Source organism: Stegodyphus dumicola, chromosome X2, assembly GCF_044657685.1.
Source record: "Stegodyphus dumicola isolate Sdum_Otavi_A_Nest chromosome X2, ASM4465768v1".
In the NCBI taxonomy this organism is placed as follows: Eukaryota; Metazoa; Arthropoda; class Arachnida; order Araneae; family Eresidae; genus Stegodyphus; species Stegodyphus dumicola.
In genome coordinates this window covers 123,955,750-123,969,257 of record NC_140781.1, presented here as the reverse complement: position 1 = coordinate 123,969,257, position 13,508 = coordinate 123,955,750, and the positions used below count along the sequence as shown (strand labels likewise).

Here is a 13,508-nt window from a genome sequence, read left to right as displayed (position 1 = left end):
TTTAAACATTATTGTTGAGAATTTAAAATAAAAGAAAATTAAATAATGATAAATAAATTAACACAAATAAAAATCGTTGATAAAAGAATCAATTATGTTAATTTGATGTTTTAAAATCATAATAAAATACTAAACATTTATTAATAATTTTTTATTTGAATTTGTAATATTTAAAATTTGTAATTAAATTGTTTTGCGTTCATTCGACAAATGACAACACTATCGAATTAATTGTATCACCGGCAAAAAATAATGTTGCAAAATATATTTGGTAGATGGCAGCACCATGCAGATAATTTTTTCACCGTAGAGGCCTTCCAATTTCCATTCTCTCTTACACTGGATTAAATTAAGCGCGCCCTCTTAAATTACAGATGTAATATATAGAAAGATGAAGTTTTATACTATTTAAGAAATTTATTTCAAAAATTTATTCTAAAATAAATAATACATACGATACAAAATTAAAAATTTTACAAAGCTTGCGAAGGACTCTCTTTTTTAGCGAGAAGTCAGAAGGAATGAATTTTCTCTGAAAACTTTCCACCATTTAATCAATTTATGTAAAATAGTATTGCTACATTAGTTTACTTTTGCAATTTAAACTGTGTGGCTATCTTGAATACTTTTTACAACCTATAACTGCTTACTTTCGTCATATGGTATGTAGATATCGTCGCAGGTCTATGTGAATAGAATCCTCATTTTACTCTTTTTCTATACATTTATAGTAGTTTTGCAGTTTTATCCAAAACACTGATCGTATTAACTTTGATTCTGAATAGCAGATGTACATAATAGCTATTTTCATTCATTTTCACTTCAATGGACAGATTTTTAGATTATCAAATGTTACATATATTCAAAATAATATTGACTTCTGAATTGATAACTTTTTTATTCTGTCGACGACAGTATATTAATTTTCAGCACCTGCAGGCAAAATTGCAGTATAACAGAACTGGATGCAATACCTGCTCTAACTTGATCACTGTTATTTATGAGATAAATTTCTTTTCATCAGTGTCTCTTTTTATTTTGACAGAGGAAAAGAAAAGTGAAAGTGCATGAAAAATGAAACTAAAGCTACATCGTTAATTCTGATTCCTTAGATGAAAACTAACTCTACTTTAGTTAAGACTTAACTGCGTTAACTCAGCCCATTGCCAAGTACTTGTGATACGGAAATAGCAAAATAAAGGTAACAGAGAAAAAAGAAATGGAGGCACTATCAAAGAAGTGGGGAGAGTTACAGGATATGACTTAAGCAAAAGACAGGATACGGGAAAAAGAAGCACATAATCGCAAAAGGAATTTGGGAAAGCGATGATCTTTTGAATTAAATAGGACCTCATCTCCTTACGAAAGTAACATGCGCATTTCTTTCAACTCTTAAAAAGGATAAAGCACTAGCTTTACCAAACTATCGTTACTGGAAGAAAACGACGTCGTGCAGTTTAACATTAAACAAATGAAGACATTAAATGTACAATCAGAAAAAATGAGCAAGAAATTATAGCTTACTGTTGTGTCATTGGAGGTTCATTCCACATTTATCAAAGCTCTACTGTTAGGATGAATACAGCGAAAGCTGTAATGCTTAACTCGAAACTTTGGTGCTTGTCTACAGAAGAGCGTTAGAACTCGGAATAGACTGACAAATTTAAAGAAGGAACAAATTAGTTCCAAATTGAAAGGTAATAATTTTAGTTTCTGAAAGCTGAAAGTTGTGGCTCCAAACAGATACTCTTGAAAACTTCGCTTCCATTTTCTTAACATATCGAATGGGCTCCTTTATCTTGAATTTTAAAGATCTACTCCCTGTCCTCTGTATACAAGGCGGCCATCACAAAAAAATTTATAAATACCTCATCAATTAAGGTTAGGTATTTCGTCTTTTACAATGAGAACTTGATTTTATTGACAAGTTTAAATGAAACTGGGAAACAATTCTTTTTCAAAACCTCAAGTTTTGAAGACTTGAGGAGGAGAGGAAAATCTGTGAAGTTTCTTGCATATAATGATAATGAAAGCAGAAGGATAACTATGAGAAACACAGCAGTATGTTTCAGAGTGTTAAATTCTTATGTCAAACTAATAGGAATAGAGCATAAACTAATCGTATGATGAACGGAAGTAAAATGCCGCATTTAGTTTTCAACATTTACCTGAATACATATAAATATGTATAAACATTTTAATTAATTTTAATAAATTACCTAATACTTGCGCTAAAGCTGCAAAGTAATAAAATAATAATTTATTTTCTAATAGATTAATTAGTATATTATCTCCTCGGACAAAAGTAGTTAGAATTCTACTGAAGTTATGTAACTCATTGGCATATTTAAAAATTGAATTTTGAATAAATTTAAAATGGAAATATTAAAAGGGTATAGTTAAAAGTGAAAATGTAATCAATTAATCAATAAACTAAGTAATTATCGTCATTGACCGGAAAGGAGTTGACTTTTCAAAGGGAACAAACTAACTTCCGATCCATTAACAATAATTAATAAAATCGAAAGTATTTCGTCTTTTTTTTCAAGTAAGAATTATAACAAAAACGCTTTTTAATAAGATGAGTTGAAGTTAACTAAGTTGATTTTAAGTGAGATGAGTTCGGCTGCCAAGTTTCCAGTTCATGGATCAACAAGTGCAGTATAAATATTCCTACATCATTACATCTAAGTCTCTTATATATATAATTAAATTTAAACTAAAGGCAAATTTACAAATCATATTTAGGTGCAGGAAAGTAGTGATTAAAAAAATTAATGAAAAACGGCGCAAATAATCACTGCATAAAATTGATATAAGTCAAAATATTTTATAAATTAAATAATTTTATGATATTTAACATACATACATACCAATATACATGTATATGGTTAAACAGTATATATATATGGTTAAACAAGGGGAGCGTGTGGGAGCAAGGAGAGAGTAAACGAGTTGCAAAAAACAAGATTTGTTCGAAGTTGTTTGTCAGATTTTATAACCAGTACGTTCAAGAAGAGAAGAAAATGATGCAGTTAAGGTTAAAATATAAATTATATGTTTTCATCTAAAGCATTCAATGAGGAAAGAAAAAATTGGAAAGCAGTCAATGGGTTTTTTCAAAGATAAAATATACCGTACACATACCGCTCCCAAAAGCGCAAATCAAACATTCGTAAAATTCAACATTCAGGATAGTAGTACATGCAATGTAAATTAATTAAATGCACGTAGAATTCTTAACACAGAGTGGACTGCGCTCGGCAGGGCCTTCTGCTGCTTAGTACTTCTGTTTGTCTGTAGTAAAACTTTCCACTAAAGGTTTACGAGAAATAGAGGTTTAATATCTGATACACTAAACAAAACTATTTTAAATAGCACTCCATATTTCAGATAAAAACCTCCCTTTAATTTGGATTTCTTAGAAGATTCTGAAATTTTCCAGCATACCAGTCTCGGGAGTGTCGTAGCTTTCATTTCTTTTATATCGGAGAAGTAGAAAAAGCCTATTTCGAGCTCCCAAGCTCTTTCCTTTCAGCCAAGCATTACAGCTTCTACAAACTTCTATCAACAGCAACGTAATCATAATTTACAATTAATCCCAAAATAAAACTGCAGCCAGCGGTAATTTCCTCTTGTTTGTGGTAATTTTACTTTCAACTTTTTCATCTGTTTATTAAAAAAAGTGTTCTAAAAATATTGAAGTTATAGGCCAAATGCGAAAAGCTAGTAATTAAAAATCAGTGTTCATTTTTAAGATTTGTAACTTATAGAATTGATAAATTGCGTACTAGATTCTAAATTGAACAACAGTTTTTGGACCACAATGTTACATGAAATAAAGCTTCATTCCCTCATTTGCTATCCAACGGCATCTGAGTAATCTTAGCTCTGCCCATTGTTTTTTTAACTAGGTAAAACCAAAGCCCCAGTTAAATTTACATAATTTGCAGAGGCTCGAAATTTATCTGACAACAAATTTCGCTATACAATTCTTAGTATGGGAAGGAAGTAAATTATAATAATAATTCCAAGATAACTAAAATATTTGCTGAAATACTTATGCATCTAATGCCTAAATTAAAAATTAAAAAAGTTGAACAGGGTCATGATAGAATTTTGTTCAATTAAAGGAAGTAAATTATAATCTAACACCATTAAAAATTTCAAAAAATTGCTAAACATTAAGTAAATGTAGACATCAAGAAATTTTTTAAAATGTTTCCATAACATATATATAATATATTAAAAATACCTTTTACTAATTACAGTGCGTTAAAAATATACCTTTTACTAATTATAATAAAGCTGCAAGTATTCATAAAAGTATAAATTTAATACGTTATAAATAATATGTATTTTATTTTGTATCAATCAGGTATAATATTCAAAATATATATAATAAAAAAATTATGTTTTTAAAAAGAGGCTTTGAATTGGACTTTTTTTAATTATAAAAAAGCCCAATAGGTCTATTTACTAGACGAAAAGAATATCCTCATAGAGGTTTGCTACGAGAGGCTTTCACATTACATAACGAAAAAAAACACGAAACCCTCTTGGAGCCAGTCCGTTCCACTCTCGAAGTTGAAGCTGGAACGGGACTGAGGGGCTGAAATAATTTAGATACATGATCATAATCAGTACTGATCCATTTCTTCAACCAAACCATAAGCGTGTCTCATTTAACATATTTTGTTTGAATTGCGCTGATGATATCACCTTTGCCCTCATAATGTTATTCACTCTGAGAAGATTTTATTTTTGGCAAAGACCAGAAAAGAATTCCAGAAGAGTAAGGTGTATGAACCAGGTTATTTCTCCAAGGCTTAACAGATACTATAATTTTGATCACAAATATTTCGACTCCTCGAACTTCCGACTTAGCTATTTTGATGATACCGACTACTCGAAGTGAATATGAGATTTGAGACTTTACGTGCGCGAGTCCCATTTTTTCCATAATTTTAGTATTTACACTGAGTCAGAGAATAGAATTTTGGGATAGTTTTCTTAGTCGAATACGGCAAAGCATGCAAGGACTGTCTGATTGAGGAGGGTGCTTTCGGTAAGGATTAACTGATACAACTGAATCGTATTCATATTACGTATGGGGAATATCCCGAAAATATCTTTGCAGCCAACCCGATTTGTCGGAAGAAGAACCACCGATGTCCATTGGTCGTGTTCATTCCTCCGGCTAAAATTAAAAGGAAATAATGCAGCTCTCCATGCATGCTCTCGAGGTGTAAGTAGTAGCATGTTCAGCTGGCGGTTGGAAGATCTGTGGTTCGAATTTCGTCACGGGCATAATTGATTCCTCTTATTTCTTGGCCCTGAAAAATTATAAAAAAGACGCTAAAACGCGGGAGCTACTTTTCGGATATTTTTGGCTGAAAGATGGAGAAACGATTAATGCATTCAACACAGAAATGTAATGTTATAATTTTAGACGTCAAATCCATGAAACACTAAAGGAAACCAAAGCTCGCATAAATAAACACTGAAATTAAAATTTGAAGGACAGACTGGATTTATTTTTAAATTTTAATAGATTTCTAGCAAAGCGGCTTCCATATTTAGCAAAGATTAGGATTTCCGAATTGAAGTTTTTCAAGCTAATGAGAGCCAAAGCAATTCTAATAAGAATATTTAGAAAAATATTCACTGTATAACAGTTGAATTAGAACAAATTAAGATGCAAAAAATCCTCGTCTTCCACTTTACTCAGTACAAACAAACGCTATAAACGCATTTCAATATATCTGACATAGCACAAATAACCTTTTTTAATCCTGATTTTATACGGAAATGAAATGTAATTTATTCTATTACTAAAAACTTTGGGAATGAGGTAACATACTGGCTGATTTTTTTAAAAGACCATAAACACAGATTAATTTTCGAATTGCATTTTATCAGTTAGATATTTTTAACTAAAGATTTTGTTTGTTTTCTAATATTAAGTATAAAAATAAGAATTTCAATAAATGTTTTCTAACGTTACAATTTTTTCCTACATGTGGTTAATGAAGAAATTATTTTTTGTAATCTGCTGAAAAACATTAGTTGCTCAGAATTTTTTAACTTTGGCACACACTTTAAATTTTCTACTCAGATTTCTTTTAATCTTAAACAATTAAATCTTCCTAAACCTTCATCCTGAATCTTAGAAGCAATACATTTGAAAAAATCCTCCGACTTAAAAAGAGCCTCTTTTGAAGAACTGCATCTACGCTGATGCAAATTATGTCGAAAATGCTAAATAACTACGCTTTATTTTAGTGGTTATAACAACAACAACAAAAAAAACTTAATTATTCCTTGAAATTAAAACGTCTTTTGGACACACCCCCAACCCAATATTATTCAGACAAACAGAAGTATTGTAAAATGTACAGTAAACAGTAATTCTTTTTATAATGAGAAAAACTGAACTTCTTTCCACAATATTAAAACTTTTAATTTTAGATTTTGTATTAATGTTCTAAGTTTTCTTAATTTATGATTGTCAAATATTTAGTTTGTTTTTCTGTAATTTAATTTCCTGTGCAACTTTTTTTACTATCTGTTATTCCTATATACTGCGCATATTTTTCCAACAGGTGCTCCTGGAATAAAAAAGTCTCTTGCGATGGCCGGCAAACTTTTCGTTTCGGCTTCTTTTACAATCGTTTATGTATATTCAGCTGAAATTTTTCCCACTGTGGCTCGAAACGCTGGAATTGGATCTAGCTCCACAATAGCAAGAATTGGCTCTGCTATAGCGCCTTTTATGAGAGATTTGGTGAGATATTCATTGGATTAAAAAGTTTATTACTAAGAAAATTAAAAATTAAATAAATTTGTACGGGATTACTTAAAATAAAGTTTTTCGGGATTACATGTGTAGGAACATACTAACTTGAAATTCATGTTTTCAAAGATAATACGCTGCTACGTGCGAATATTTTTATTGCAAATCTTGTTTAGTTTCACTTGAATGATATTATTGCTAAATTTATTCTTGTATACAGCAGGAAATACAGTTTTAAAGTAGATTATATAAAACAGTATTCACACTATTCCGTACCTCTCCTTGCATAGAATGGTCGCAAAACTTTGTGACATTTAATTTTCTTTGCTAACATACAATGTACGAAACGTTGTAGAGACTATTAATGAGTTATCACTACGCCTTGTAAGTACCACAGAAATAGGGAAAGAGTGTAAAGGATCCTTTCATTTGTCTCAAACAAAAGTAAAGAAACGGCACCACTCGTGCTTACAAAAGCCAATAAGTAAGGCTTAAATGAAAAGTAATGGATTAACTAAAACTAAGATAAGTAAGTTAGCCTAACGGCTGCACAATTCGAATAACTCACAAGCTGGCTGTGACCTCATAAGATATTTCTCCCGCCTTCTTAGCATGCCTTCGTAGTGTAGTTGTCTGCACGCTAGGCTCGTATTCCAGAGGTCTGTGGTTCGATTCCCGGCCAGGGCGTTGCTCATTTTTCATCTCTCCTGCTTCAAAAAATACCTAATGTCTCTACAACCTAAGGTCAGCGTAACAACCCTAATGGCGAGAATAACATAACGCCGTAGAATACTAGCAAGAGAATCAGATTAGCAGAGTGGCCTTCAGCAGGCAGAACACGCTCTGATTCTGCCCTCTAAAACCTTCCCTTAAATAGCCTCTTCTTCCTATCTCATTTGAATATGGCACGAGCTAAAATTTTACATTCTGGCAGGAAAATAGAAATGCGGAAGTTAGGAAAGCGGTTTAACGTAACATAACTAGTTAGACACTACATCTTTAAAAATCTAATAATAAAGCACTTATATGTAATTCATTCGCGACTTAACTCTCTGAGTGGTATGGCTGATTTCACCTGATCACGAAATCTGTTTCCGCTTTGTTAACATTTTCTAAATTTAAAAAAGATTTAATTTTCTTATTTCCTTTAATGACGTAGATGTAATTTTCATCATCAAATATCCACTCATATAATGCCAAATATAATAGTTGACATATAATTGTTTTGTCATTAAATATATAAATGCACTTTTGTTCAGTTCATGTCAAATAATGCAGATATATGTAATTCATAACTGTTTAACACTCTGAGTATGTGGCAGTTTTCATCGAAACCATTTCATAACGACACTCCGAAATAACGGTGCACACCTTTATGAAAGTCGACCGCTGTACGAAAAGACAGAAATCTTAATAACGGTGCCGCGGTACAAGAAAATGTGCATAAATTGAAAATCAGTTTCTCGCTAAGTTTGATTTATTGGATTATGGCAAAGTTCACAAGGGCTATCTGCTTAAGGGAAAGGTTGGATGATGGAGTACTTTATATTGAAATCTGTCTCGTATCCGCATTACACATGGATAAAATCACGAAAATGCCCATGAGCCAACGCGTACGCCGGTATTCGAACCCAAGTCGAGCTACCAGTGTTTATCGACTTTATCGCTCAGTGGCCACTGGTGGACCAGTTTCCCACTTTAAACTGATCGCTGACACCTTATTGTCATCCTGCGTTTTACATAAAGGTGCGCATCTACATTCCTTTGTAGAAATAGCTTACCGTGCTTTTTGGAATCGCAGATTTCAAACCCTGAATAAACTAGAATAGTAGCCACCAATATATTGGTTGAGTTGTGAAACAGTTTTTGTCAAGGCGTTTTTCATCGGAGTTTTCTTTCTTTTTTTAATCGCCCCCCCCCCCGAAAAAAAAAAACTTCAGATATACAAATTTCACAAGAGGTAACTAATTTGTTGATTTTTCCGATAATAATCCTATGTGCTGTATCTGACTTCGAATCTAAAATTTTCTGAAGAACACAAAAACCTTGTCTAAAACTTAAAGGTTTATTTAACTGGAACTTCAACACTGATGAAAACTTAACATCACAAACGAAAACTTAACATCTTGGGTGGAAAAACTTCAAAGTGCTTTAAAGTAACAGCTATGCCGGCACGGTGAAGAACACTTTCCCTTAAAATACAGAATCCATCTAGCCCTTTCGGCGTATATCTCCATTCCGCTGAGTTCAGACATCCGCTCCTACGTGTTTTGGACTTAAACAGCCAGGCTGGAACTGGAATAGTACTGGATCAGGACCTGAACTGGGCTGGAACAAGACGGGAACCGGAACAGGACTGGATCCGCAACAAGACGGGAACCGGAACAGGGCGGAAACCGGAATCTCTCATCCCCTGGCTTCTCCCCGGGCAGGTCTCTTCTGGCTCGAACTAAAAGGAACTGCGGTGCCACTAAGGAAAGCACCTCCTTTTATTGCCGGCGGTTGCCGTTACTACAGGCGACTTATGCAAATATTTAACATCCTTCCACCTAAGGGGAAAAAAAAAAAGTGAACTTTCACATCAAAGTAAAACAATGCCAAAGAGCCTTAATATGCCAGTCTGTCCGGCGGAGTTACAGTTCTACCAGATCGTGTTACAGGCCTGACAGATTTATCATCTATGTTGAGTTTAAGTTCAGACAAAGAATCTTGTTTTTCATTCTGCAGCTTCACGGGTACATCATTTTGCGCTACCTCTAAAGGATAGAGAGTTCGAACTGCTCTAAGCAAAATTCCATTTCGGGTCTTGACTCTTGCAAGCCGATTTATTCCATCAGGTCCTGGAAGTAGTTCTATGACACGACCAAGTTGCCAAAAAAGTCTTTTGTCACTACTACCGATCAAAACAATATCATCTAATTTAATAGTAACTTTCCTTTCAGCTCTTTTATGCGAAACCTTGAGAATCCCCAAATATTCTTTACGAAATCTATTTTTAAATGCTTCTCGTATAGTTTGAATATATTGAAATCTTCTTTGTAAATTACTTGATTTAATACCGTATTTTATATCCCGCAAACTACTAGTTCTAATTTCTTTTAAAAAGTCGGCAGGAGTTAAAGCTTTAAATTCAGGATCGGAAGGAATTACTGTCAACGGTCGGTCATTAAGAATCGCTTCACAGTCACACAGTATCGTGTACATTTCTTCATAATTTAAACAAGCATGTTTAAGAACTTTTTTAAGGACTTGCTTCATCATTCCGATCAGACGTTCCCACCAACCACCCCACCATGGAGCACCAGGGGGAATGAATTTCCATGTTATCCGCTCATTGGCTGCCTGCCGATTAATTTGTTCAAAATCTATTAATTTAAATGCATTTGAAGCTCCTACAAAATTAGTTCCATTATCACTGTACACAGTTGTGCGTTTACCTCTTCGTGACACGAACCGATGAAAAGCCTGAAGAAACACTTCTGTAGATAGAGAAGTCAGCAACTCCAAATGGACCGCTCTATAAACGGCGCATGTAAAAGCACAGATCCATGCCTTTTCTTTGTTTCTCAACAATAAAGGACCACAAAGGTCTATACCCGTTACTTGAAATACTGCTGAATCATTTACTTGCTCTATTGGCGGTGGGGCTGATATGTGGTCAACAGGTACAGCAGAATATCTCTTGCAAGTAATGCATTTACTCAAAACAGAACGCACCGTTCTTCTGCCAGATAACAACCAAAACCTTTCCCTTAAGGTATTCAGTATATATTGTACACCTGCATGTCCTTTCTTTTTGTGTTCTTCCATAAATTCCTAACTAATGGATGTTCTCCTGGTAATATTATAGGTGTTCTAAACTCTAACGTGTCATCTCTTCGAAACGCACCAGTTTTAATTCTTACAATTCCCGCATCATAAAATGGACTAAGAGTTCGTAAGCGTGCGTCTTCTATATCCTGAAACGATTCCGATTGAATCAAGCGAATAACAACCTTTTCTGCAAAATCAATTTCATCAACAGTGAGTTCACCTTTCCTTTTTTTCTTATTTCTACAATTAAAGAAAAATCGAACCAACAACTGAATCCAACCAACAACTAACTGTTTTTCGATAGCTAGAAAATCGCTCACTCAAACTAAACCTTTCAGTAGACACTAGAGATAAAACCACTGCCTTTTTTTTCTCGCTGGCTATTTCCGCTTCATCAGTTATAAATTCGGCACTCGGCCAATTTTCTTGCGATTTTAAAAGCCAGCTCGGACCCTCCCACCATTTTGACCGGGAGAGTTGGCGAACTGAACACCCTCTACTTGGAAGATCTGCAGGGTTAAGGTGACCAGGTATATGCCTCCAATCCTCCACACGTGTCAAAAGCCTTATTTCCTGTACTCTATTTTCTACAAATGTCCCCCATTGTTCTTCCCTTTTATCCATGCAAGGACAGTAGTTGAATCTGTCCAGAAAAATATACTTCTGGTCTCAAAGTCTTTTAGAACGTCTGCAGCAAGACGAGATGCAATAGTTGCTGCTAACAATTCTAATCTTACAATAGTCGTTTCCTTTTTACCACAAGGGGAAACTCTAGACCTAGCCTGAAGCAACTGGACTTTAACTGATTCAGGTTCTTCAACACGAATAAAAACTACTGCCGCATACGCTGCTTGACTGGCGTCACAAAAAACATGGATTGAACACTGTTTTGGCTGATATCGTATCCACCTTGGAATTTTAATGTTTTTCAAAAGAGAAATGTCTTTTACCCATTTCAAAAATTTACTTTTAATTTCGGTGTTAACTTCTTCGTCCCATTTTACTTTTGTTTCCCATGTACGCTGTAATAACATCTTAGGTAATATAAGGACTGGACATGTTATACCGATGGGATCAAATACTTTATGGGCTATTGCCAAAATACTTCTTTTCGTAACTTTCTCGAAACAAAGATTTTGTAAATTAGCAACATTTATTTGAAGAGTGTCGCCTTGTCTTTCCCATAACAAACCTAATACATTCGCAATAGATTCTGTTTCTAAACTACAGTCGGTATATTCCCAACCCCGTAATTCAAATTTTCGTTCTGCCATAACATCTGAAGATACTTTCATGAAGCGCTGTAATTCATCTTCACTTCCGACACTTGTTACACAGTTATCAACATAGAAACTATTCATTAATTTAACAATAATGTTGGAAGAATATTTTACATCTGCATCATTTTTCTCCAAAATTGAATTTAAGTGATATTTAATAACAGCTCCAAGTAAAAATGGACTACTGGTTACACCAAATACGACTCGACAATGACGAAAATGCTTCAAGCCATCTTCACCCTTTATCCAAAGAAATCGGAGGAAGTTTCTGTCACTAAAATTCAGGCCAATTTGTAGAAAGGCCTTACGAATATCAGAAATCACCCCTATTTTTTCTTGGCGAAATCTATTTAAGATTGTAGGAATAAATGAAATAAGGTTTAATCCCTTTTCAAGACAATCGTTGAGACTCTGAGAACCCTTTACTTTAGACGAAGCGTCAAATACTGGCCGTAACTTCGTAGTACTATGTTCCTTAACAACGTGTCTATGTGGCAAATAATGATGGGGTAAATCTAATTCATTTACGGGTACTTCCTCTATTATGCCCTCTTTGAGCCATTCTTGGAATATATTTTCATACTCTTGGCGAAGATTATCTATTTCAAGTTGCCTAATCGTACCGTGCAACCTTTTAAAGGATAACTCAAAATTATCCGACAGGGGAGGGTGCCCTTCCAACCAAGGCAAAGACACTACAAAGCGGTCATCTTCTATTTTTACAGTATCAAGAAAATGTTGCCTGGTAGCCTCATACAATTCCAATTTAGTCTTTTGTTCGGATGGGTCCGTAATACCAAGCGAGTCGAGGGCCCATAAATCAGAAATACAAGCCTCTTTATTCAACATTGATGTAACTAAGAATGTTGAACCTTCACTATTCAACTCCCCGGTTTTTCCCATAACCGTCCATCCTAACTTTGTTTCAATAGCTACAAGACCGTTTGAAATTTGTTTACGATTCCCCGTTAATAATCGTCCTGCAACATCGGCTCCTATTAAAATTTCTATGGGTCCTTCTAAACGATCTGTTAAATTTATTCCACAGTCAGCAAGCTCTTTAAGCCATATTCTTCGTCCAATAGAAGGTATACTATTACAAATAACAGGCTGACTTAACGCATCAAAATTACAACTGTACGAGCCAGACGTACTAGATAAATGAATTTTGTAAACTTTATGTTCACACAAACTGGTCGTCGTACCGCCAAATAATGCGTGGCTAAGGTATTCCTTTACCGTATACCTGTAACCCATATCTTGAGCTGCGCTTTGCAGAATATATGACCTTTGAGAACCAGTATCAATTACAGCTCGAGCCGAACGAGATTTTTTATCCCCTTTAATTATTACTCTTATTGTTTGCAGCAAAACTTTAGGAGACCTTGAAGAAATGTTGGCGAGTGTTTCAGCCTGATTTGGAGGCTGTTCCGTTGCCCTTGTCTCACTCTTTTGTGAATGGCCCTTACATAGAAAAATATGATGCCTTTTGCCGCATGTAAAACAAACTGTTTTTAATCTACACCTCCTGACAGAATGTCCAGATTTCAGACACAGATAACAAGAGCGTGTCCTTTGGACCAAAACTTCTCTTTCCGACAACGATAAGTTACGCGCCT

The 13,508-nt window shown here is 34.3% G+C and overlaps 1 protein-coding gene across 4 annotated transcripts in view; it reads left to right on the top strand.

Annotated features, from left to right (window-relative positions):
- LOC118186380 (organic cation transporter protein-like) overlaps window positions 1–13,508 on the top strand; it is a 237,290-nt gene that overhangs the window by 211,536 nt on the left and 12,246 nt on the right. For all 4 annotated transcript variants that reach the window (XM_085809366.1, XM_035356458.2, XM_035356460.1 and 1 more), the window contains exon 9: window positions 6,606–6,787. In XM_085809366.1, the coding sequence (XP_085665492.1) occupies window positions 6,606–6,787 (182 nt within the window). The remainder of the gene's footprint in view (window positions 1–6,605; window positions 6,788–13,508) is intronic.